Raw genomic sequence first — 27,724 nt, forward strand, 5'->3', positions numbered from 1 at the left:
CTAGTGCCTGTTTAGTGTGTGGTTTGGTACACTGCAGATTTTGATAAACTATACGTATTCCATCTTTTTTTCTTGTTACTTTATAATTTCCAAAGACTTAATTTTCTAACTAGTGAAAAACTTATAATATTGCCCTTGCTGTAGAGCTGTTGGCTGTGTTCCCCTAGTTACAAACTCTTTCCACTGTAAACACAAGCAACACCAGCATGGAAAATCATGTGCTTTATTTGGGAGCCCTGACATATAGTATTATTATACATGTATGTACATACACTTCATAAATGACTTGAAAAAGAGGAGGCATTTAAGGTGAAGGTGTAAACATCACTAACCACTTATGTTCTGTTTTGGGTTTGTTTTCCTGTTTTTTGACCAATTCTTTACTAACGGACAAGTGTGCATAAACAGAAGCCGCCTGGATTTGTAATGAAGTTCAACTGATTCAGGAAGTGTCCCAGCACTCAAATCAGTACAGATCTTCAAAAGGTTTTGAGTAGTTAAACATCAAATAATCCATGTAGTAAAAGTCATAACTTCGTTGCCTTTGAGAGGGAGAAAGCTGTGCAAAGTACTGTTGTGTGATTTTAGTGGTAGTTCTTTCTTCGTTTGAGTGTCTGTCTTTGAACTTAGGGAAAGTCAAATTTTGTGGAGCACCGATTAGGTGTAAGAAAAAGTTTGCATCTTCTTCCATGCTTTCAAATTTCCCAACAAAGTCGTAATCTATTAGACACGGGCTGCAAAGCCTATTGACGTGATCCCAGTGGATGTCCATGCCCACTGGCCTATGTACATCCAGGAGATACTGAATGAACTCTTTAAATTTGACTCCGGAGCCTGTCCTTAATGCTTCTTTGGTGGCATTGACGCGGTATCTGGAAATGATGGCTTTTCCAAATACAGGATGGTAGTAATTGTTGGGATGTTCAAACTTGTCCCGGAATGCAGATACCAGTTTTTCAAATGGTTCGCGAATAAAAAGCATCTTTGTGTAAGTGTTGAGCCTGTGATAGATTCCTTTGCGATCAAAGCCATCCAGCCTTTTCAGATAGTTTCCGTAGTGGACTGTGTTGTGTTGTATATCTTTTGTGGAAGATGCCAGCCCATTGAGAACCATGAGCACCCGTTTCCAGTTTGAGCAGCCAGCTTTTGGTACTTCGCAGTATAAAACTCTGTATTTGTCTTCTACAAATATTCTAGAAACATGGTAAGGAGTGATTATTCTTCTGTTGTTACTCTTGTACTTCGAACAAGTTTCTTTCATTATTTGCTTTCTTTTGCTTTGTATCTGGTATAGACTTTTCCATTTGTTATTTCTGTCCTCGGATTTAAGTGTGGGCAAGTTGAGAGTGGAACTGTTCATGGAAATCAGAATTGGGCTCTTCTTAATTACAAACCTCCTCCTCCGTTTATGGAGCCTCATTGAGTTAGTTTCCTCACCTTTCTCTTGATAATCTTTCATAAATGTTGTGCTGCTTTGCCTTCTGTCTGCGCTTTGAAGCTTGGAGGGGACGTTTTCAGATGGGTGTAATGAGCTGCTCAGCTTTACTGTTGCTACTCCATCTGCAGTATTTTTTCTTAATCCTTTCTCCTGGTTATTGCTGAAAACGCAGTCCTGATGGAAAAATAGATGAAAGATGTTACTAAATGAGAGACTCATTTGTCACTATTAGCAGCTTGTGCAACATAATGTAGATCTGTTTGTACAGCCCTGATCGCATTGCTGCAAGTCCTTGGTGCCTATGACTTTTCTCTATGCTTACAGCCCTTCTGAAGGCTGAGATGAGTCTGAACTGGTAAATTCTGGTTCAGATTTGGGTTTCACTATATCTTCTTTGGTGCCTGTACCCATATTTTTATAGACTTTTACCTCAGATATGCTGCTTTACATTCTTTCTGTGGAAATGTCAGCATATTTTGAGGACTTAATTTTTCCAGACTGCCTGTTGTCACACATCTATTTCATGTTTTGTCCTCCATCCCTTTCTTTCAGTATGTTCTCTTTGCACAGTGGACAGTTGTTCTCAGAATGAAGCCTTCCAGGGAAAGGAGAGTAATGGGGCTTAGTGGAGTGAGGATGTAGAGGGCAAAAGAGTGGGAAGAAGGAAACAGAAAGAACTGCAGTGTAAAAATGGAGGCTTTGCTGAGTGAAAAGGAACGTGGTGAATGAACAGGGACCCACAGGGAGCCTGGAGTGAGGTGTCAGGAGACCAGAGCAATTCTCACGTGATGAAAAGCAGCAAGTGATAAGGGTGACTGGGACTAGGGGAATAAGAACAGGGCAAGCAAAGTGGGTCTCTGGGTAAGGAGATTCTGGGACCTGCTCTCTTTTATTAGGTAAATCTCGCTGGTTTATACTCCTCTTGGTACAGAGCCTGGGTGTGTTGCACTATTTCTTGCTTCTCAAAGCAGCTGAATTAAATCCCTGCCTACAAGTCTTTGCCTCTGCAGCTGAAATTATGTTTTGGATATACTTGAACTCCTTGTCAGCCCTATTTTGAGAAGTCATCTGGGAGCTGAGTGGCATATAAACCACTAGGGAGTATTTTGACAAAGGAGGCACATATAGGTATGGAGTGAATATTGTTTATCAGAAGTATGTAATGTTAATTTTACAATTTATAAAACATCTAAATACAGATTTTTTCAGTCTTTATTTTCCCCATAATAGTATTTAAGTGACTCCAAAAATAAGATACTGGAGAGGAATAAGGTGTACGCATGAGACACAAAATTGGTGGAGTACTATGCAATTTGTTATGGCGCTTTGTGCTGTAAAACTTAGGCTTCTAAAAAGCTTTGACTGTACTCGTAGCAGTGGTATTGTGTGATGTGCAGACTGGGAAAGCAACTGATGATATGTTACACAAGATGCTATCTACTCAGCTGTTGAGAATGATAGTTCTCTCCTTATCTTGAGAGGCTGCTTATAGTGATCAAATGCGAATTGAAATTTTTGTCTAGGTAAAATACATGATGTGACACATTATTTCTAACTATTACCCATCACACAGTGGCAGAAATTTCATTTTATTTATTCGTGATATCACTGATATTTCATGTTGATCAGATTCAGACTTCCTAGATATTTACAGTGTGGTAACAAAGAGCCTCCAGGTTTTGAGAAACTGTCACGATTTGAATGTGTTCTGTCAACGTAATTCTTCCTCTGGAAGGCCAGGCTGGAGCTACAGAGACGCAGGGATGTCATTCAGCTCTCACTGATTTCACTAGGCAGTGGCTTTTGGGTAACAGCTGGCAGCAGCACAGTTGTTCCTTTGCATACTTTGCACTTGGGCTTGACCCGAAATTGAGTGGCTGCGGTGGGCAGTCATTGCTGCTGCGAGTGTGCTAGCAGCCACTAGATGGAGGAATTTCACCAGGATTTTTCTTTAGCTTATTTTTAAGTGCATCGTAAGACACTCCTTTGCTCAGTGCAATTTCACACAATATTAATCGAAGTTTACAGTATCTTTTAGCAACATCCAGTGTAGGAAAAAAGCTCATAAAGATAAAGTTGAGTAGGTTATAAAATTCATGTATTAAAAGGAAAATTTGCACATAATGGCAAAGCTTTGATGCATCTTTCTGTTTCAGTGCTTCATCTTTAGTCTAGTGGCTTTATCTGAGCCATCTCTATTCCTACTCCAAACTCAGAATAGGGATACAATTCTCCTTATGTACTTCTGGAAACTTACTTTTTTTGGTTGCTGGAATCCCATGTTATATTTTATCCCTAAACAAAGAAAGAAATTACAGTCATTATTTAGTAAAAATACATACACTTTAATTTTGCTTGTCTGATATCAGTGTGTGTCTACTCAGTACAACGGTGTATGGGTCTGTGATGAATTGAAATTAATGTGCATTTTGTAGTAACAATTCTCCTTTGAAGGATTCTTACTTCCTTTCACAATTGCTTTGACATATATAAAATGTCATTATCTCCTTTCTACAGATGGGGCAACTGAGATGGAGAAGTAATTGCTCAACCTCAGCTAGCAGGCCAACAGAAGAACAAGAAACTCCTGATTGCAGGTTAGAGCTTTTAGAAAATGCTGTTCTTTGTGTACTTACCTAAAGCTTCATTAGAATTCTTTTTCTAAATTTTCTCAAACTTTGGACACTAGGGTGCTTAATCACAGCAGTAGTCTGCATTGAGTACTATCCTTTGCTGTAAAACTAAAGCAGTGCACGGTGGAATTGTGTGTAAGAAGTAACTGTGTTTTGCTAAACCTTCTGACTTTTATAGTGAGGTCTGCCTGAAAGCGTAACGATAAAGATGTGAAAATCCTAGAAGACAGCTAAGATCTTTTCGTTGTTCTTAACTTCTGCTAGTATAATAATACAGGATGTATAGTGCAAAACGTTTCGTAATTACAAAATTAGTTCAGAGCTTTTTGTCTTAAACACAAACAACATTTGCTGTCAGAAGTTTCATTTAATAAATCTGCATTGCAAAGCCACAATGTTTCAACAAGGACAGTCATAGGTAAAGGTGTTACAAAACACTAAGTGAAAGCACTACTGGAATAGTCCAGATTAATTTTCATTATGCTGTGAAAGGCCTTGCCTGCCTTCTTATTCACGCTTCAGTTAATTGCAGTTACAGCAGTTAGTCCAACTTGGATAGTTAGTCCAACTTATAATCAGTCATAGCTTTTTTTCTCTTTGAAATCAAAACCACAAACTGGTGTCAATAGTAGTCTAAGTCAAATCACTAAAGTTATTCCTATGCTGTTAGAGCTCATCCTAGCAGTGCTTATCACTTCTTTGGTTCATGTTTGAGTTTTAATTCCGCTGCAGCAATCTGTTAGTTGTAGCAGAAATGCTGAGTCATGGCTTGAACTAGTGATTGAGCACCTGGTGGGACCAACCCAATGGAGCTCAGTGCATGCAATGCACCTGAGTGACTGGAATAGGTGGAGCCAGGATCCACCTCCTTCCCAGGCCTCATTTAAGGGTTGGCAGTGGAGGTGAGAGTATTTCTCTGGAGAGCCCTGCCTGTCTGAGGCCTTCTGAAGGTAAGCAGCTTCTTTCCTTTGTTTCTGTGCCTGTCGTGTTTGAGCAAGTCCTCACTTGCTGTGTCCTAGGGCTTTGCTGCTCTCTTGTCATTGCTGTGCTTTCCATTGTGCTACAGCACGATGTTAATGATAAACTCAAGGTGGGCTATTAAAAGCAAAGGGCATACTATTTTTACTTCACCAGAAGTAGGTTCCAGATGTCTTACATGAGTCTTAAGTTTTTTTTTCTAGCTTCTTTGCAAAAATGTTCAGTGAGAATATAAATTTAGGTGGTATATTCTAAGGAGAAAAAGAGCTAGTCTATAGCATCCTTATCTCGGTTATGAAAGTTCTAAACTGGTTGTCTTGCACTAGGCTTTATGTTAATGATTTGCTGTCCAGTTCTTGATGTGATCAGAGCAAGGGTCATCTATTTTCCATTCCTGTGTAGAGTTACAGAGCATTGAGGGTATGGAATCTGCTGTCCAACAAGAATTACAAAAATTGAGCACCAGTACCTCATACATATTCATACTTGAGCCTGGATGATTGGGTTAAACCATAAATCAGTTCTGTTTGTCAGCAGGTATAATCTCCTGCTTACTTTGTGACCCTAGAGGCATAACTTTAAGCCACTTGAGCTAAATTTGTGTTGGCTACTTGGCCTATAGCTGAAGGCGTTGTTAATAAGGCTAGTTGGAATAGCTGCCTGACTCTTACTCTGGACCTTCTTATAGGTAGAAATCTAATGTGCCAAGTACAGCTATGAAAAATTAACAAAGGGACAAAGTAGTTTGTAGGTTGGTTCTTTTTATTTCCAGAGTAAATCTAGTATAATGCACTTGGTAACAATGTTATTATGAGAATTACTCACAACAGCTACCAGTTTCTGTAACAGTTTTATTCCTCTAAGTATTTCATTTTAAAAATATTTCTTTAAACTGGTTTGAGTGCTGTTAAATCATGCCTCATTCTATGTCACAGAGGTTTGGAGATTTACTTTGGTGGTTGATAATGCCAAAATTCATAGGTGAAGGTTTACATATTTAAAATACTTATCCTACTGTGAACAAGCCCTACCAAGCATAAGACAGAGAAAATGGTTATGCAACCATCTCAAAAAAATGTGATTTTATACACGTTATATCTTATTTTTCCTCTCTATTTCAAGAAAGAAGCACTCTGAGATTTTTCCTAAATGAAAATATGTGTAGGCGAGAAAGATTTGGCCACTTATCAGAAAAGTAAGCCATTGTTTTGGACTGAATCAAATGCAAATATTTGAACTTCTACTCTGTCTAGGTTGTAATGTAAAAGTTGGGGTTAAATTCTTGACAGGTTTGTTTACTTATACTTTTTTGTCCTGGCATCAGTGGGAACAGTGATAGTTTATAGCAAAATCACATCCTCAGTGTAATTACCCATAGAATTCTGCATGTACTTGCTATGAATAATAATAAAAAAATGAGGTGCAAAGAGCAGCTATGGAACTTGTTTTGTTTTCCCTTGATTAATTATGAGTAATTATGTTTCTGTAGCATCATTTCATAAAGGTAGCTTGTTTTAGGGACAAATACCTTGCACTCACATGCTCTGCTTTGAAAAATTACAAATAAATGCTGGTAGGCGATGAGTAAGGGTTTTTTGAAAATGATACTTCACTTACTGCCATTAACGTGTAATCAGAGCAACAGTTCATGTAAATGTTTGGTGAAGCACTTGCCAATCTCTTAGATGTTTTCTGAATTTTGACTTCTGAGAGTTGGCTTCTTCTATCTTTCTCATGATACAGTCTGTCACTTCAAATTTAAAGGTATGTGGGGGGGGACGACCTCTTAAGTGCAGTGAATTTTAACAAGTCATATTGCACACATCTACTTTGCTGATCAGCTGTAAATTTAATGTTACGCTGCATCTTTGTGATCTTGGTAAAAATATCTGAGAGCTAGTAAGTAATATGATTATAATTTTTCTTTGCTGTAAGTAAAAGGTTGTTGTTTGCCATGCCCTGGTAGTTGGTGATCATTTAATGCGTGGTACCAGACATGACAATGACCAGCACCTCACTAGTGCTTGGACAGAGAAAGAAGAGCCAGGGGACAGAATCATTCTATCAGTTGTACGTTGTTAATGTCAGTTTTCAGGGTGTTTCTTCTCCTTGTACAATCATGGTTTTCCAGAGAGCTTGATCTGCTTCTATTCTCTTTTAAGAGATATGAGCCTTATGCTTCATCTAGTCCTACCATGTAGTCAATCCCGTTGTGAGCTTTTCTTTTTTTTAAATGCTACCAGCAACACAATAAAATGGCCTTCATCTTCCCTCTGTAAAATTATATAGCTTTGCCTCTCTGCCTTCTCCTCTATCTCTGCTTCAAGACCTAATTTTGCTTTGCCTCAAGTGCTGTTCTGCTCTGTTCTGAGACTGCGCTACAGCTGAATTATTTTTTAATAAAAATGATAACTTCAAGCCTGCTTCTGTGACTCCTTCCCTTTAGTGGGCTTCTGTGAGCAGCATATACTTGTTTGCTTCATCCTAACTGATTTTTGAAATAGATATTCTCTGGAGGGGCAGTTTACATCACTGCATGAACATCCATGTCAAGTGTCCTGTTCCCGTGTATTTCAGTTTTATGTGCTTACTCAGGGGAGATATCACATTCTTAATCACAGAATCAATAGTGGATCACTACTCAGAACTCTGATTAGTGTGAAAATTGTTTAGTTTCAAAAGGATTTTCTCCAGAATATTGGTCAGATGATTTTTAATTTCAGGGGAAAAAATCTGGAAAAAGAACTGTTAGTTTGAACTGTATTTATGAACAGCTTATTCCAATGTCTAATTATTTACATAATTTAGTTAAGTTACTTAATAGCAATTACATTTTTCTACTTTATGTACGTAAAACCAAGTAGTTCACGAAAGATATTTTGTGTATGGGTTTGGGGTACTTTTTAACTACAGGAACTTTGCTAGAAAATGATTCTATGTTAAAATTGAGACCTAATCAATCAGAAAATACATGTGTATGTTTTATTTACTATGAGTATACATTTTTATATTTAAAACTCAAGTTTTGTTTTTTTTCTAAAAAAAAAATTGCAAAACAAGATAAACAAAACCCACAAAACATAACAAGAGAACAAACCAACAACCCACCTTAGAGGTCACCATCTAAGCTGCATACTGAGCAGCTGATTTTAATAGAGGAAATTAATAAGGCAATGTAATATAAGACTAGCAAAACTACAGGATATTTCAGTTGTGTATCAAGAAAGAAGTGAGTCTGTATAGTGAAGCTACATAATGTAATGTTTTTATGTCACTGGTGAAGCTGGAGGTCTGCAGTGCCACACTGCACAGAGGAGATAAATTTTGAAGTGAACGTTTTGGTTAACTGATACAATGCTGAGCCACTGTCAAAGCTGAATGCTTAATGACATACAGGCATCGCTGTGTTTTACAGAGTTATGAAGTCATGTATTTCCAAGTCACTACAGCGTCTAACTTCAGCTCATGTTTAATTTTACATTAATTTTTGCAGTGTTGAAGACAAGGTGAGAGAGTTTCACTATATTCTCTATGAATAGTAAGGTGCATGCAAGAAGTCCTAAAGCCTCCTAATATTTGACCCAGTCTGTCACTTTTGAGATGAGAAAAGCTGTCTTCATAGCACCTTTTACTCTTCTAGAACTTATAATTGGTTTGCCAAACTGATCTGATTTTGTTGTCATGTTTTGAATTCAAATCCTGATTGTTGGAATCCCCCATATTAGCTGAAAAAAATTAATCCAAACACATTCAGTGGTTTTATTTATCTTGAATATCTTCAGTATGCTTAGCAGCAAGGATCATGATTCTTAAATCCATCCTTCTGACTTAAAGAAGCTGCAAACTTATTAAGCAGGTTTGGTTGTTGTTTTGTTTGCACAGAAAAATGATAGTCAGAATGTTTCCCTGGCTATTTCCAAGTCTCCAAAGCAGCCCTTTAGAAGCTCCAGGTAGGTAGGCCTAACTTGAGTGAGTAACTTCCTACTCTACCAGATACTGAGTTTTTTATGTTTTAATAAAAAAAAAAATTAAGGCCTTTCTTCATATGAAAGTTTCTTTGTAAATCAAAAGCCCATTCTTACTTAGCTCCCTGTTTTTTGTTTCAATTGGAACTTTGCCAAGCATGCTGTTTTTTGAAGTGCAAATGCAATGTGTTTTAGATACTTTGAATACTTTCTTAGTGACTTGTTCTTAAGCAGTCTTGGTGAAGTAGAATACTTCCAAAAAAAAAAAAAAAAGATAACCATCTTTTCCCTTGTTTTCCACTCTACTAATCTAGTACTGTGAATAAACTGAATTGCTTCATATTGATCTTGTGCTTTGTATTGATCAGAGGCAGATTCGAAGAGGTAGGCGTTGCACTGAAGTAGAACAGTTGCTTCATGTTGCTAGACCAGACAAATCTCGGGTTACTTCGTCCCATAGGCAACAAGCAGTGCAGTACCATGCTGCATTTGTATCACGGGGTGTTTCAGACCGTAGCAGTTTGTGTGCACTTTGATTGATTATAGCACAATTACTCTGGCTTTTTGTGACTGAAATGACTCCACCTTACTGAAATTAGGGAGTCTCAAGGCAGAAGTACTGTATTTGAGGGAAGTGGTGCAATTCTGAAAGGTGTACCCTGGAAATAATTAAAAGCATAGTTCATCCATCAGTTTCAACAAGAAAAAATTACTAACTGGGGAACCAAAGCAGGAGATCAACACACGCATTAAATGACTTAGTGTTTGTCACTTGAGGGCTTCTGTACTGTCAAAGAACGTGGTATTCTCAGTTCATTTGTGGTAGCAGTAACCAATCTGGTAAAAAAGAATTGAGCCAAACTGCACATAGTACTTCAGAATGGTAACTGTGCTTGCTGAGCTGTGGCTTCAACCAACTAATTGTTGCCTTCTTCTTGATTTCCTGATTAACTCCCTTTTAATTGATACTCCTGAAGTAATGTCCCTCTTTGACATTTTGACTTGGGTCATCCTTTGTACACAGCCTTCTCTGTTTTTTCTAATAAGGGATTATTGGGAGTAAAGGATCACTGTATGAGGCTGGTGACTATCATTTCTAAATATGACAACCTTCTGAGTAATGTTTATGCAGTGCTTTCTGGAGACTTGGAGGAGAACTTAGGCTACCTTCCTGCTTTTCTGCTGAAGTTATTCATTTGCATTCAGATTTTGTAATGAAGCTCTTTTACCTGTCTTCTACTCCAATGCTGAGTTCATGAGTTGGAGACTACAGTTGTTACTTAGAACTGGATAATCTGGATACCTCCTTGTCTTGCAAGAGAGCAATAGAACAGGCATAAGAACACTTAGAGACAAGCATACTGCTATTTTTTTTTCTCCAGATGATTCTTTTGTTCTAAAATACACTACTTCTATCTCCTTGACTACCAATTATGTAACCTGTGCTTGGTCTGTATCCTTGATGGCTAATAAAGCAAAGGAAAATATATGGTCCCTTAGTATTGCAAACTTAATCGAACAAATACAAGAAGCTCTTCCTTGTAAATTTATTATGAAGAAGGTACCACTACTTGTTTACTTTGTTCTTTTAACTATTTAACTATGATTATTAACAGATGAAATTTTCTGATTGTAATGGAAATGCTGTCATGGCTTGAAATGGTGATTGAGCACCTGGTGAGAAGGCAAGGGCAACCCAGGTGAGCTCAGGGGCATGCAGTACACCTGAGTGACTGGAATGGATGGAGCCAGGATCCACCTCCTTCTCAGGCATCATTTAAGGGTTAGCAGTGGAGGCAAGGGTATATCTCTGGAGATTCCTGCTTACCTGAGGTCTTCTGAATGTAAGCAGCTTTTAAAAATTTGTTTCTGTGCCCGTGTCTGTTGTGTTTGAGCTTTGCAACTCTGTCAGTATTGTTTGTGCTTTCAGTTGTTTTAGGATGCTGACTTAATTTGTATTTGATGAGAATTCTACAAAGAAGAAAAGTGAAACCTGTGCTATTACTTTTTCCATTCTTTTTATGGATCTATCACTGGGAATAGTATTAATTAGTATTGTTAGCTTTTAGGTACTATCAGCAGTTATTTGCAACTTCTAGTTAATACCAATACCATTCAGTTATTCTCACTTCTTGTATTTAACACTTGCATAATGATAGCCATCATAATGTGACTTTGACAAGGACTGTACTTCTTAAAAGGCTTATTAAAGAGTTATAAACTAAGGTTTAATGTGTAGCACTGTGTTTATGCTTAGTGTCCTATATAGAATGTTCAGGTAACTGGAGGAGTTTCAGTGAATCTCAAGCAGGCACTATGTGTAATTTGTGACTGTAGTGGAGAAAGGAGTTAATTGAACAAAATGGCTTACCAAGAATCACAGAAATGGCTCAAGAAAGTGTAAGTGGAACATCAAAGCTTCATTGGTCTTTCTAATGGAGGGACAAAAAAAGTGAGACAGGTAGAATTCTGGATTGCTTTCATTTTGCTTTGGAGAAGCATTTATTTGGGAGAGTAAGTGCAAATGGGAAGGCTGCACTCAGAGCTTAAAAGGTAGATCTAAAGAGACTGAATGACTAAATTCACTGATTAGATGGATTGACCAAGGATCAAATACCATGTATGTGAGTCAAAATGTTATACAGTATTGTGTTACAATCAATTCACTGAAACTGATGCTTTTCCCCCTTTTCCTGTTCTAACAGTTACTGACAAGTCTTTCCAATATGAGATCAATATGTGTGGGTTTTTTTTGAAGTTAACATCTGTGATTTAACGTGCCTCTTGCACCGTATTTTTACTTGTTTGGCTGGACTATGATTTGTGATGTGAGAAACAAGCATACAGACAGAAAATAGTTCTGGGAAAGCTGAGTAGGAGAGGTTGAGGTCTTTGTAGAGACTTCTGTTCCTGACTAACGAACAGCTAAGAGGTAGTGGTGTTAGTCACCTCTCATTGGTACTGTGTGGGAGAGTCCTACCGCTGTCCATATGGAAGATTTCCTTTATCTTATTAAGGAGCTCATTTGTACTCATTTCCCGTACAGGTTTAAGTGACTGATTTGTTGAACAATTTCATAGATGCATTTCCTCCTTACTTACACTAAAATTTATTTATTAACAACAACAAAAAAAAAAAACAACCAACAACAAAACACCACCAATCCATGTAAAGCTAGAATAAATGGCTATTACTTCCAAAGTTCATAATATTTTCTGGAGAACTGTTTGGCTCACTGCTATATTGGCTCATTTGGCTATATGCAGTCAAAGATACTAGCTAGGAAAAACAATTTGAGTACTCCTTGGTAATTCAAGGAAAGTGGCAAGAAGGGTATGCATATCCTGAAGTGACTTGAGAATGATACATCCTTCTCAACTTTGAAAGGATTATGTCTTGTTTCCATGCTTGGCGATCCAGATCTTTGCTTGTCTTTCTGAAGTTTTGCATAAGTGAATGGTTAACTGTGTTAGAAAACATCTTTCTCGTTGTTCTTAACAGTCTCTGATATGTTTAGTGGGTGTACAGACATCTTTAGGGACAAGTTTACTACCAAAAGCTAGGGGAAGACAGGCTTCAGTGGTACTTTGCTTTGGGAGTTGGTCTGTACTCATGATGTACTTCATGTGGCTAGTGAAGTTCATCTTCCAAAACATTATGCTTCTGTCTGCCCGCAGAGTTGTAATCTCTCCACCTATATTGATTGTGTTCTTCTACTTCAGGTACCATGCTGAGGGGTTTGTCTTTAGCTGTGTTTCACCAGAAGTGTTATGTGGCAGCAAGTCATGTTTCACGTTCTTGAAAATAACAACAGTGCTCTTACCGAGAAATCAAAGGTGCATGCTCAAAAGTAGCTGTAAGAAATGTATTTTAAACAAAGAAGTGGAAATAAACTTATTCCACCCAAAGCTTTCCAGTTTTAATACAGGGAAGCCTCTAGATGTTCTTTCAAGAAATTTAATAAACTGATGGTAACTAAGTTGAAGCACAAATGAAGTGAATTGTTCTCAAGTCCAATTAATATAGGAACAACCAACAGTGCTAATATCAAAGACCTTGGAGGATTTCAAGATTATAGTACAAGATAATATAAGATGTATCAAGTAACAGATGTGAAGTGTGGCACCTATATCTGACAAAACAATGTTAACAGGTCTAAGAGGCAGTCAGGTATTGTTGTTGTCTCTGGGGCCATCAGGCGTATCATCAGACACTTTTCCGTTAGTAAAGTGGCAGTTTGGTGTTCATGTGTTCTACTCAGCTACATAGAAGTCCGTGAAGAACAGTGGTTAGATACCTGGGAAGAAGGACCTCATGTCTGGACAGTTTGTCGAATGTCTTCATACCTTAGTGTAAGACAGTGCTTGAGGACAGGAGATTTCTTAAATAAGAGAGGAATTCTCTTGCTCTGACAAATGGGATAGAATACACAAGCACAACCAGGTACTACTTCTTGTTGCCTGGAATGTCCACGGCTTAACCCAATGAAACAGAATAAATTGATATCCTTTTCTCAAGTTACAATAAAACAAGGAAAGAGACTGAAAAGTCTCAGGTATTCCCAGTAAGATTTGAAATTCTTGGAAAAACTTATTCAAGAAAGAATGTGGAAAATCTCCACACAGATACATGCTATTGTATAAGGACTGGTGATTCTCAATAGGTTTCAACTCTTACTAGTCTGTGCTAAAAATGGGCATCTGTTGCTGAGTTTTTCTTAATGTTTCGTATGACCTGCTTGAGTTTTACAGGTTCGAGTGCTTTCAGAACATATGGTTTGAGCTTAATGAAGCATTATAACATGAGACCCCCTGGACCCATTTAGCAGCAGTAGGGTTTAGAGGACAATTGCTCTGTTAAGCACTGCTCACAACTCTTACAGTAAGGAACTGCTTAGCTCAAGATCTAATCTATTCTGCACTGGAGACCTTTGGTGCCTCTCTGCTGTGTATTTCCCAGCACATCTCTACATCTATGTTCGGGCCTTATTTTGCCTGTCCACATGACTGCAAACACTTTGGACAGGTTGCATAGCAAGCTGCTGCCAAGGAGAGTAACTTTCCCTATCCATGTGGTCTTCCTGTTAGCTTTGCTTGTCACTACCTCTGCTGGATTGCTGCTTTTGCCTTCCTTTCCCTAGCTGAAAGAGTAGTAAAAGGGAAGATGCAGCAGTGGTATGACAGTATGTGGATGGGCAGTAGCCTTCTGTGGGGACTAGTAATTGTTCTTTTTATCTCCACACTTGAATTGGTAAAGTTTATCTTTTAAAAGGAATCACATCCCCTGTGACAGGGGGAAAAAAGGAGAGGATTCTCTGTTTGGTCAACCTTTGACAAGTCCAATAGATGCTTTTTCTACCTGTTCAGCCCACTGGCTCCAGGACCTATAAGAACTTTGATATACTTGCCTCTCTTTGGCACTCTAAACCATCAGTAATGCCTGGAGTGAGAACTCCTGTCGCTGTAATATCTCTAACTGCATTTTCTGTTCATGTATAACTGAAGTTCATAATTTTTCTAATATCCCAACACAGGGTGGTTCATCAGCCCAACAAAAGCCATATGAGCTGGGAGATGGAGTTGTTTGCAACTACCTTTATAATCCAAGCTTGGGACATTCTTTAAGACAACTGATTTTTATGTAACTACCTAAACAGTTGTCAACTGGCTGCTGAATTCTGTTAGTGATGAACATAACTTGTGTTCTTGCACTTCCATCAGCAAAGTCTGACTTGATTGAAAGCTTTCCAACAATGATGGTTGTTTGGGGCATTTCAATATATTCATGGTTTGTTCATGCATTGCATACAGTATATAGGCTTCATTTCATTTTCTGCTATGTACTGGTGAACAGAAATGATGTGCCACTTTGTTTCAGTTTTCTGAGCGTAGACATATATGGAACTACTTTCTGATAATGAAGCACGTTGTGGACTGCATTCAGGTTACATAGTGCAGTTCAATATTGCAACTCTTTGAGGTACATTTGCTCCAGTACTGATTAAATCCCAAGATTGCAGCAGGAAGGTATGTTCATAAAGGACTTTGCTTATCTGATGGCTTCTTTAATCTGAAATGCAAGACTTTCATCCCTTCAGCTGTGGGTTTGTTTTTTTTTTTTGCTGATATTCTTACTATCTCGTGGAGTTTTCATTTAGACTGCAACAAATATGAAACATCATACAGGTTGTATTCTTAAGACACTTTTAGATCTTTGAAAGTAATCTATGAAACTCTACTAGGGTGCCTTAAAGTTTCAATCTTTTGTTTCTTCTCAATTGCTTATTAATGCTTTTCTTTGACAAGTTAATTCATTTCAGTCTTGATTTTCACTTTTGATCCAATGTTAAGCATAAATTTATATTCAAAGTTGTGACTTCGCTGTGATTGCAGGTGTCTATTGCATTCAAAATGAATGACATTCATCAGAAACAATCCTTTTGTTATCTGCAGTTCTGATTTGCTGGTGGTCTTATGTTCCTGTAGCTAATTTAGAGGAGTGGGAAAATAAAATAATGCATGTTTTTACTTCAGTTTGAGTCTCTTCATCCCTTCATATAACTGCTTGTTAATTTAGTTTGTTTGTACAAAAGTGAAATGAATCCAAAAGTAAGTATACTCGAGAGAGATTTTTCAAGCTGATTACACAGAAGAATTTGAGGAAAAAGAAGTCATGCCTTCACTGGTATGGTTTGTATGTGGTGCAGTATTGATGATCTTCTAGAATAAGAATGTATGTTACATGAACAAAATAAAATCATTAAAACTGTCTCCATTTGCCTCAGAAATTTGAATCCATAGCTCAGTTTTGCTTAAAAACAAATGGGATTTAAGATAATGCTTTTGCATCACTTCCCCTCTTCTCCCATTAAGGAAGGTAGTAATAGCCAAACTGTTGACAGCAAGTGCTGCAGGAAGCAATGTGTGATTTCCTTGGTGGCTGCCAGACTCTTCAGGCAAGGCTTTCAAACTATGTTTATAATAACAGAAATACGCTCTGGGGAAGATAAGCAACGTGGTCTTCAGCATGCTTGTTTCATACCAATATACTGAAATATTTTTCCATCTACCAGTTATCCCAGCTTCATACTGGTGCTTTAGCTTGGGGAACTCACTGAAAGTCTGAACAATCCATTGCATTCTTTATTTTTACAGAGAAGCAATATCCTTTGAAAAAGTTTAGAAACAGAACCTTTGTAATTCTGAATGTACTCTTGCAAATCTGGGCCCTTGGTTTCTTCTGTAGGGACTAATTTTGTATTTCATAGTGCTGTGTTTCTTAACAAAGAATTCTGTCCATTCACAAGGCAGAATATCAGGTAAATAATACACTAATTTGGAGTGAATTGGAGCATGGCACATGAAAACTGTGACTGATCGAGAAAGTGGTTCTCTGCAAATACCCTAGTGGTGGTGATCTACTTAATGCCATGTTATTGATGAACATGGGCAATGCTTTTGAATACAGAATGAATTTCTTTTCTAGCTTTTCCCCCAAAGATTTTTACCGGATATTTTGTACTACCTTCTTTGCCTTGGAATTTCTCAGAAGCTGTCTGTGTCTACACGTTAACACTGGCAGTCAGGCTCACTGGCACATGCATTTCCCCCCCCCAAAGTTTTTGAATATTTTTGTGTTCTTGTTGCATGTCCTTTTTTATGATAGAATTTTCAAGTATCATTGTCCAGTATTGACTTCACATCCACTCTTGCATAATGTCACAATGCACAATCAATGCAGAAAACAGCCAAAAGAATTACTTGCAAAAGCTAGTTTTTGTGTATGTATGATTCTTAGGGTGCCTGTTTATAAGTTTTATTTGGTTCTGTAGAATGCTTCCAGCTTATTCAGATGTAGATGCAACCTGTGTTAAGTCAGGAGGCTCTAACAGTTTTTAAAATACTAGCTTCTGTTATATCATGAAAACCTGCACAGCCAGAGTTGTTTAAAATGACCTGTTCCAGTTATCTTTAGTGACGATTTCACCTTTGTCAGTAAGATAATATTAAGTTCTCCTGGATCATTCAAGCTATAGAGATCTAAAGCTAGCTTCGGTTTCTTTGCTTAAACAGTACCCTGAGTCCTCCAAAAGGAACTAGTTGTTTTACTGCTGTGCATCTGTTTTCCCCACAGAACTGTCTATTCCTTGTTTATTGGGCTCACTTTCTTCTCTTTCAACACTCTAAAGGCATCACAATATCTAAAATGAATATACACAGGTGTCTCGAAGAAATTCCTATTAGGATTTCTAATGTTTTGAATATTTCTCACCTTCTTATTTTCACGTGACTTTGTGTAACTTCTAACTAAGTAGAAATCCAGATGGGAATTTCTCTAGTATTAAAACTACGTAGGGGTTGAGAACCTTAATTCACTTGTTATTGAATTAATTATTGAACACTGAACTAAAATTATACAAAACCCTGGGTCAAGAGAAGAATCTATTTTCTTACAACTGGTTTTAATTTTATTAACAGCTGAAGATTTTTTTTTTAGTGTATACAAAAGCACTTGTTTTTGGAGTATGATACTAAAAAGAATGTATTCTTCTAGAACTGTATGCAGTTCACGACTGAATAGTGTAATGAAGCTGATAACCTGCCTGGTTTATGCTTTTTCTGTGAAGAAGCTTGCCACAGTACTGTAGTGCTACCATTTCTCTTCCAATTATGGTGAGCCTATGTAGCAGCATGGGCATGAGGAAGTCGTGCTTATAGTACTCATGCTCAGTCTTCTATTTTTTTGATCTTTACAAGCCTATAACTCTTTTTAAAAGCATGACATTAGATAGATATTGAAAGAAAAATGCTTATGATGACTACCAAACCAATAAATCCATCTTTATTAGCTTTTATAAAAGTTCTTATTGGACATGGGGCCTTAGTCTCAGTAGTGTTAGTGAGCCATGTTTAGACACACAAAACTTGTTTCTCCCTGGCAACTCCAGAAGCCTTTAGCCCATGCACTTAGTTTGCTCCACCCCTGTGAATATGCTTTGGCAGGTGCACTTTCTTTTATGATTTTTCTGCACAGTCAAAATGCAAAACCTTAAGCATAGGTACCTGCTCTGAAGCAGTAACGAGTGGGAGAGGTGACTGGTGACTCCTGACAAAGGAACAGGTTCCTTTGTTTTCAGTGCAACAACAGCTTAGACATAAAACATTAATTTTCATCAAGCACTTTGCTATAAATCTCAGTTTAGTATCTGTTTCAGATATTCTAGATAAATTCTTAACCTTTAAGTTGTTCCCTCTTGTAATCTTATATCACTGATGAATCTTGGCAGTGACAAATGGCACCGCTAGACCCTGCGGATACTTGTGTTTGTGTTCTTCTCTATGCGCTTTCTTTAGAGGGAGGACATGGCAGGTTGGAGAGAGACAGTTTGAATACTAATGCCCATCATTAGTATGGCACCCTTCTTTACATTTTTTTCCTCCCCTTTCCCAAGTTCCAGGTGTCTATGAAAAGAAGCACCTTCTTAACAAAAAAATGAAACCTCTAAGCAACCGACCAAACGAAAAAACCCACCACAAAGCCACCCTCGCCTCTTGAAGTAGAAACTATGTGTCATGGTTTTATGATTTTTGCATTGGTATTCCATATCATAACATCATGTAGTGTATTAAGAGTTAGTTAATGCTCCAGCTCTGTGGATCATCGATACTTATGGGTATACCTGTCTCAGAAGAGAACAACAACTACTTTCCCCAGAGGACTGCGTGATGCTTTGCATTTTTACGTGGGGAAAGATAAAAGCTGTCTGTGGTCACGGGACACTCTTTCCTTTGGGATGGACTCAGCAGTGGGTGCTCGCTGCCGTCCGCCTTCTGCGTTAGCGTAAGGCCTTCGGTTTATCGGACACTCTCTCTTGCTCATCTTATTTGATTTATTAGCTTCAATTACAATTATATTGTATTACATTGTGTTACTTTGCTTTCCGATATCTATTTAGTAAATTAGCTTTCCTCCTCAGATCGTTACCTCTGCTTTGTTTCTAGGCCTATCTCCCTTTCCCCTTTTCCCCTTCCCCTTTCCTGGTGTGTGGGTCTGTGGGTCCCCCGCACAAATTGTAGCGGAACCAGGCCGAACCTGCCCAGTAACTGTTGACACTATGTTATATAATTGAGATCACTTGCAATCAATGTACTGCATTTTTGAATGCACGTACCAGCCAATATGAATGAAAAATAGTGACACATGCCTTTGTGTGTTTTGTGTTTTAAAGAAAACTGAGAGAAGTATTGCTTACTGACAATGATTTTCAAAAATGAAAGCAATAGAATGTTAGTTCCTATATAACATCACAATTTTGTAGTTAGTGCTTCTAGTTAAGCCATATTGAAATAGCTGAATACTATTGAAATAAAAACAAAATTCAGGAAATGAGACTCCGTAAAATTCCAGGTTTTATGTCTGTTATGGGGTAAGTGAAGATAAATTAAAAACCTGAATTTTGTGTGGAAAGCATCCTTTTTAGCCAGTCCTGTTCTGATGAGATCTGTTCTGACCAAGTGCAACCCAGCAGTTACATCATGCATGTGTTCAGTATGCAGTGTAGATCTGGGAGGGCTTAAGATTTTACGTAAAGCTGCCTTATGGTAGAGTGCAGGGACTCCCGGCTGTGATGCCTTTGACCCAGAGCAGATCAGCACAGTGACTTTTTGGAGATTGTATAGCACCAGTAAGCTTTAAAATGAACAGGAAAGCCTTTTGAGACAAAGGCTGTGGTCACACAGAACAGGAGGCAGAGCCTGTTCTCTGCCCTGAAGTGATACATGTCTACTGCTCTAGGCACGTTTAAGATCTGTGTGCATTCAGTACCTTCCAAGACCCGGCATAGACCCTAAATTTTCATGATACTTCCAGCTCAGTCTTGTTTCTAGTTATTGGCTTAGAGGGAATAATCTTTCTTAATGACCTCTCAAGGGTACTGCAAAACTTTATTAATATTAAGCAAAGAACTTGGAGATCCTCCACGATGATGTGGTTAAAACAATGCTTTAATGGTGTGGCTTTGTCACAAAAAAATTAATTCTGTCCTATTGCTTTGAATGACTGTAAACACTTTTTGTACTGTTTGTTAATATATTTAGATTAGATGCTAACGTGAAAGCCTAAACACCCTGTCATCTTCAGACACACTCAGGCAATTAGAGTGCAGCTTGTATTGTTTTATAATTCAAGCCTGCTGAAGTCATAAATTAAGAAGCTCATTAAATTTTCAATTGCATTAATAGGAAAATTCAACTTATTAATTTCTTTGATAAGGCATAATAGTGAAGTATTGGAAATGCATCTTTTTTCTCCCCCTCTGTTCTCTTTAGTACTTGTTGCCCAAATAGTGTTAATATAGCAAAAATAAAGTAATAGGAATATAAATTGAAGAAAACAGCAACTGCTACACAAAGCTTAACAGTAATCTTCCTTGTTAAGCAATTCTTTAAAATACACCAAGTTCTCCTGGCTGATAGCCTGCTCCATAAATAGCTGCAGGCACCTCAGCAGCATGGTGCCAGCATCTCTGCACTCTGCCTGGTGCTATGTTGTTTACAGCAGGCTATCAGATATAGACCAGTAACACTGTTCTTATTTGGCAGTACATGACACAATTTGATGCTATAGATGGAGCAGTTTAGAAAAGAAAATATTAGGGAAAAAATCTGTTTTCCGGTGATTGCAATGTGTAATTTTATGTATTTAGTGGAGCATGAAACTGCTGTGAGCACTATGTCCGTAGTGGTAGAAATGTCTTTGTGTCCGTTAGAAGCTGTTGTTGTGGTGGGCTTCGTTAACCCAGTGAAACTTCTAATACTAGCTAATTATTCAAGCACAAGTCAATTGAAAGTTAATTTTAGGCATTAATAGGCAGTTATGGCTGACTTCATCATGCTATGTTAGTATGCTTGTGTTTAACAGTACAATGCTTTACAGAAATTCCTCTTTCATCTTCAGAGGTGTTAGTGGTATGTAATTTCATTCACTACTTATCTTGCTTATCACCAAATTCTGGTGGGACAGAGGGATAACTGAGCATGAGGCATATGGAATCATTTGCAGGTAGTAATGTCATTCCAGGCAAGTACACACAGAAAAATGTTCGTCTTGATAATTAGAAGCATGAGTTTCTTTCCTGACAGTAGACTAATAACATTTCTGTTGCCTACTGCCATTAGATTATAAAGTTTGAATGAAAAAGCTTTTTATATCTAGTTATACCTACAAAAATGATAAATGATCCCAGTTAACTGTTTCCTCAGCTAACTACTCAATCTGGACAAACAAATGTCGGAGTTTCAGAAACGTCTCCATTTCTTCAAGCTATTTTTTGGCATCTGTTTTCAAACTGCTCCATGCATGCAAGAGTGTAACCTAGTGTTCTGTGAAGTCCATTAAACTTCCAGGGATTTCAGGACTGGTGACTGTTGACCCATTATATTCCTTAGCTATATCTCACAGCAGGGCATTAGGTAAATGGGCTTATTGTCACACAAGTATGTGATATTTGCAATGTTAACTCTTCTTTTTTTTTCTCTGAATACACTTTGGACATCTAATTGCAAGGTCAACTAGTTATTTTTTACAACCCCTCCTCCAGATTTTCCTTCTGTGAATGCTAGTACTTTTTCCTTCTAAAAATAAAGTGTCAGAAGTCTGTCTTGGAAGTTAGGGAACACGGAAGCAGCGCTGCAAATAATAAAACCTCCAAACGTGTTCAAATTTCTGTTGCTGCTGCTCTTATGAAATTTTTTCCAAAGAAATGACAACTATCAGTGCTTCTCAGGGAGGTTTAATAACAGTGTAGTGCCAAATCATAATCTGATGGGTTTGTGAGTAGGGGAGCCCAAGATATTGCAGGTCAGAGGGAAATGCAGTGCTTTTATTTGTGCTTTTGTGGGGGTGATTTTCATCTGTAGATACTGATCTGGTTTCCAGGAAAATGAGATCTAAAGATATGGCAGAATAACTACTTGGCATTTAACTACTTGCCACTTCAACCTTTACACTTAGGAAGCTAAAATGATAGTACTGTAGAATCTGGTTCATGATTTTCTTTCTCTAGATAGATAATGAGATGTTTCATACTGTTTTCATCATAATGAAGGTATTCACAGTAATGAAATACGATATATTTATCAATGAAACTTCAGTAGTTTACTCACTTCTTTCAGAGATATGAATGTTTACAGCTTTTCACATAAGGTGACGTTCTGTTGCGCAGATGATATCAGCGATGAAAGGACTTGTATTTGCTTTTGGACCTGTACAGACCAGTTGTTCTTCCTGGTGGCAGCTGCAATCCAGTTTACAGGTATCATTATCACTGGTTGTACTGGTAGATGTTAGTAAGGAGCTGAAGTACAGCATGGGCTGCATGTCTTGTGTTCCTCAGGAGTAGGATTTCATATACGAATGTGTGATTTCTTATAGAATTATGCTCTACCTTTAAGATATTCTTAAGCTTATTTTCCTAAGTCAGGGTCACGTACTAAACTATTTCCTTTGGTTTGGTTTAAGCAGTTAGCTTTAAAGTATATAGATAAAATTGAACAATTTGGTTTAAATGCTTTGTGGTTTTGTGCAATGGATTTTTAAAGACGGAACACAGCTTCTGGTTTTTCAGTTTTCCCCACTGTCAATCAAAAGAAGTTTTAATCTCCTTTTCCATGCATTTCTTTTAACAGCACTGATACAATAAAACATTAAATAATTTCATTACCCTTGTCCCAGACTTGCACTGAGAATCTCCTTAATTGGGTAAGCGTAGCACAGATGCGAGATCTACGATTACTGCAGCTATGCCAATCTACTGGCAGTGTGTCATTTTTAATGTGACAGCTGTATTCCAGCAATCAAGGGTTACAGCTTCTGGCAGCGTGAAGTTCTCATTATGCCATTTCTGCTCAGCAGTAAAATAATTATTTCAAAGCAAGCTGCTTCCTTCCCATCCCTAACCTGGGAAATCTTCCTGTTTATTGTTTTGTGTCTTTTTATCTCATTGTTATATGCAGCAGCTGGGTTTGTGTGTAAAAGCTAGCTTTCTAGGATTGACCAAAGATATATTACTGGTTTGTTACTTTTATATATCTATATAAATATAAAATAAAGGCACAATCACTTTCAAAGTATATTTATCCTTCAAGTAAATGAACTGGAAATAACTAAAAATTGGAGCATTTTATACTTGTTTAATTACGTCATACACACATCATTTTTATAATCTTGTCTTTCTGCCAATCTGTGAACTCTTAAAATCTTCTCTCTACAAAAATTTCACTGAAGGGATTAAAAAACAAGCAAAACCATGAAGGAGCTGTCTTGAGAAATTGATACAGCAGAAATCTGAATCTATTTGGCTCATTTCACTTGAGATACTTTTGAGGGGAATGTTTTTCTTGGTTTTTATTCTGAAACAGTTCATCTTCTTTTAAAGTCCAAGGAGCAAACAATGCATAACTGAACTGTGAAGAAATACTGCTTCACACAACAAAATATGCCCGCATTTGCAGAGGTTGATGTCTTTGGTCAACCCATCTTTTCCTTTCCCAATTGTGGAGTTGTGCTGGGCGTGTGAGTGACTCTGGGAGGGAGAGGGTTTTTCTGGTGTTGTAGACAAAAGAAATAAGTGCAATTGAAGGAGAAAGTAACAACAACAACAACAAAGCTCAGAGCAATTGTGTACCGCAACTACATGACCAAAAATAGAATTATGTTTGCTGGTATCTAATAACTGCGATAGTGGTAGCAAATGTGGTGGAAGTTAGCAAAACCCGTTGAAAAGACAATCACTTTTCATCAGTGCCTTATTTTTAGTAAATTGATGCTGAATTTTAATTTAAAAAGTTCAGTTTCCTTAATGCAGTCACCTTATGTAACTGAGAAATCAGTATCACTGGGTGGGTGTTTCAGTTTTGCTTCTCTACTTTAAAGGTCATGCTCTAATTTGAGCAACTACAAAAATTACCATTTTTTTCAGTAATTTTAGAATAGATAGGATCTCTCTGTAGCCTTAAGAATAGTTAAGAAAAGTATACTAATAAGCTTTTGGGAGCAAAATAGTTTGATACATTTCTGCTATGTGACAAAACCAATACTTTTACAATACTAATAAAGAATCTTTATTAATAATCCTATTAATGTTTCATTTAATGTGAAGGAAATAGTGACTAGATTGTGGCTTTAACCCACTGCTGAGCTTCCAATTACTATTTTTCTCCCTATCTGCTTGCATTATATCATTTTTTTTTTAATTTGACTGAAATGTTCTAACAATCAAGGGTTAGGATCCTAACAGCATGAAGTCCTCATTACATGATTTCTGCACTACAGCAAAATAATGATTGTAAAGCAAGCTGTTCTCCATGTAGCACTTACAGAATAACTCATAAGACTATGCATTTACCAGCTCCTGGTTATGGATTCAATTACTTCATGCCTCAGGTTTGTGGATGTTGGAATCGTGTCATGCATCTGTCTTGAGCTGTACCATAGAAAGTGTTCAAAATGAATAAATTACAGGTGATGTTCCCCAGAAGCACTCTGAGGTTTTTGCTTTTTCCCAAGCCACCCAAGGCTGCATCTTCTGAAAGTTTAATGAAGGTTTCATAAACCACGGAAAAGCCCGCTAGAATGTCGTGACCTTCTTTCAGTTTCTAATGCTGCCTCCAAATCTACACTTTTCACAATTAATAGAAAGTATGTTACATTTAAGACAGAAATTAAATATGTTATGGTCCCAAGTACATGTTAAACAGAACTGAAGAGGTAAACAAATAGCATTTGTTATGGCTGTGGGAGCCGGAGAGATACCATTTTCAAAACAATACGGCTTCATATCAGATATCAGATTTTAGTATGGTTTGCTTCCTTTAGTATGCAGTATAACATTGGCAAGGAGATGGAACTATAAATACTTCATAGTTTGAAACTGACTCTAGGTACAGACACTGTATGTCTTTTCTTTATTAGGGATAGAGCAGGGCAAAATCCAGGTTGCCTGACTGTACTTCATCTGACCTATAGTTTTTGTTGTTTTTTTTATTCCTTTCACTGTTGGATAAAATTAAAGCATGTCCGTAAGACCAAACGCTTTTTTGATATAAGCCTGTTTTTTCTTTTTATTTCTTCTTTTTTCAAGAGGAAGGAATCAGTTGACAGTGTAAAAAAAATTTTGCAAGTAGTGAGCAGTTGTTGATTGACAATCTAAAGTAATTACCAAGCTTGAAATTGGAAACCATATAAACTGTACCACAGTTATACTTCAATTATTGATCATGCTGTTATGAGAAACTTAGCATCAGCTACTGTTTGCTTGCTGTCTGGTGCCCTGGAGAATGCAGTAAGGTGCTTGCTTGAAAAGGGAAATAATGAACCCACTTGCAGCAGGGTCTTGCTCTTTTTCTTCCTTTTTTTACCTTATTTCTGAGCTTTACCCAGTGGAATTTCATGGAGAATGAGGTAGTAAGGCTATCAGTACAACCTGAACACTCCCTAACATCTGGTGAACTCTTACATTCTGTATAGCCATGCAGCGTGCTCTCAGCTTGTGCTCTGCCTTGCAGTTCCATGGAGCTGATTAGCTGTGCTGGGAGGAAACTGCAGAAGCAAATATTTCCGTGATACCTCAAGTACTGGGAAGCAACCTGAGGGAAAATTAAGATTTTTCTGACATGATGAGATGGATTGTGCATAATAATTTTCTGTCTCTGGAATTTGCTAGACTGAGGCTGACTGCCAAGTCTTGTGTCACAGGAAAGCTCTAGTGGAGTGTCAGGATTAGATCACTTACAGGGACAGTGCTGTCAAGCCTTTTCTTGATAAAATTAGACTTCTGTACCTCTGTAAATGATGACTGTTTCAACAGGGAATGGAAACTGGAGAATTATTTGATATACATGCATTGTTTCCACACTTGTTTGCTGCACGTGGAATTTGTGGCTGGTGAGTGTAAAGCAAGGATTACTAAATCATCTGGGAAACTTCTGACTGCTGTGCACAGCCCTCTTGCTTCTTGGGGTAGTTTAGCTATTGACAAGAAAAGAATTTATGAGAAGTTATGGCTTCCTTAGTTTAGAAAGCAAGCTACAGATCAAAGGAGACTGGTGCTCAGGTGTTGCACTTGTGTCTTTGTTAAAACCATGCACCTAAGCATCTAAAAGTCACAATAGTGACATTTTTATGACTCTCTTTTCTAACTGCTATATTTTTATTGCTTTCTAAGTCTTACTTTCCTGACCTTTGTTTGATATCTCTGATTTGCGGGGAGATTTGGAGAGCAAAGAGATGCAGTTTCATGTATCGTTAATTCCTTATAGCCTTGGTATTTATCTCTTGATGCTGTTACTTTCAGTGCTTAGTTTGGATTACAGGATTGTAAATGCCATTTCTCCTGCCCCTCCAAAACTTATGGGTGCTATAAACGTTTTTGTATCCATGTTGTTAACATCCATGCATCAGTTGCGACAGCGTTACTGAGGAATATAACGGTCACGTTCTCATTTGACTGTGTTTACATAATTAATGGAAAAACGCAAGTGTGTAATAATGGACAATCTACTCTTGAGTCGATGTCCACAAAATCATTGCCTTGCAACGGAGTGTAATTATGCCAGTTGTCCACCATTTATTGGTCTGGGGAGCATTTGTTATTAAATATGTTATGTATTCATCTTAATGTATAAACTGCTTAGGCCTATCGGTATCACAAGTATCCAGAAAAATGATGTTTAGTGGATAATAAGCAAAGAGAAGCAAGAACAAAAGGATCCAGAGGGTAAATGTTATACAGTGAGTAGGATGACATGGAAATAGAAAAGATTCCCCTTGTTTATGAGGTAACTGAATTTGTACTTGTAATTAAAGAAATCAGAAGATACCTGAGATTGGTGGGGCAAGAGCCAGGGGAAGTCTTTATCGTCTTTAACATTGTTTTTCATAAGAAAAAGGCTTTAGCATCATACTTACTCAGGCTTACGGTTATCACTGTTATAGACAAATGCAAGATAGATATTAAAGACAGGACCTCTGCACTCCCTTTGCTTCCTGCCAAGCCTATCAGTGTAATTCCGAGTGACTGCAGCTTATGTGCTGATTTTTTGGAAGCTCAGCAGTGATAGGAGACTGGGCTGCTCTTGAGCCAGTGAGGGATAATTTTCCAAGAAAGAAAATTCAGATGGTTTCACTGATCCAGCTCCCTGAAGTTGCAATGAGCACGTCAGCTGTCTGTGGATGCCTGGGGGACATTGCAGCAGGAGAGACTGAGATGTGTCTTCTGGCACAAGAAGGAGGAATACTGTGGATAGAGATATACAGACATGAAGGAAGTAGCAGAAGTGGAAATGCACTGAGCAAGTAGGTTGTGGCCTGAGGAGATTAATAGTATGTTATGTTCGTGGTGATCATGAAGAATTTTTAGCCAGAACCCATTTTGGAAGCAGAGATGTGCATGGGCTTGGTTACCTATATCTATCCCAAGGGACTAGCTTTCCTTGTTTTTCCTACACAGCTTTCTTGCCTCTGTTGTTTTATTTGTATAACTAAGAATTTGCTCCCCTTACAACCTTATTTTGCTTTACTGCTGTTTTCCTTTGTCCCCTAGATTATTTAAATTCATTTCTGAAAGGACTTAATCGTTTCCCTTCCTGTTTACCTGCCTGTGTACTTTCTTTTTCTAGGATCTGCATGATTTGCACTGCAGATCTGAATCCCTG

General features: G+C 37.7%; 1 protein-coding gene across 1 annotated transcript in view; it reads right to left on the minus strand.

The window, feature by feature from the left end:
- Window positions 1–241: 241 nt before the first annotated feature.
- CHST8 (carbohydrate sulfotransferase 8) overlaps window positions 242–27,724 on the minus strand; it is a 169,101-nt gene continuing 141,618 nt past the window's right edge. Inside the window, exons 3-4 of the mRNA XM_065733177.1 lie at window positions 3,696–3,733; window positions 242–1,612 (exon numbers count right to left, since the gene is read on the minus strand). Of these exons, the coding sequence (XP_065589249.1) occupies window positions 467–1,612; window positions 3,696–3,733 (1,184 nt within the window). The 3' untranslated portion in view covers window positions 242–466. The remainder of the gene's footprint in view (window positions 1,613–3,695; window positions 3,734–27,724) is intronic.

This window comes from Cyrtonyx montezumae, unplaced genomic scaffold, assembly GCF_038088225.1.
Source record: "Cyrtonyx montezumae isolate F1298 unplaced genomic scaffold, pur_monq_1.0 scaffold_17, whole genome shotgun sequence".
NCBI lineage: Eukaryota > Metazoa > Chordata > Aves > Galliformes > Odontophoridae > Cyrtonyx > Cyrtonyx montezumae.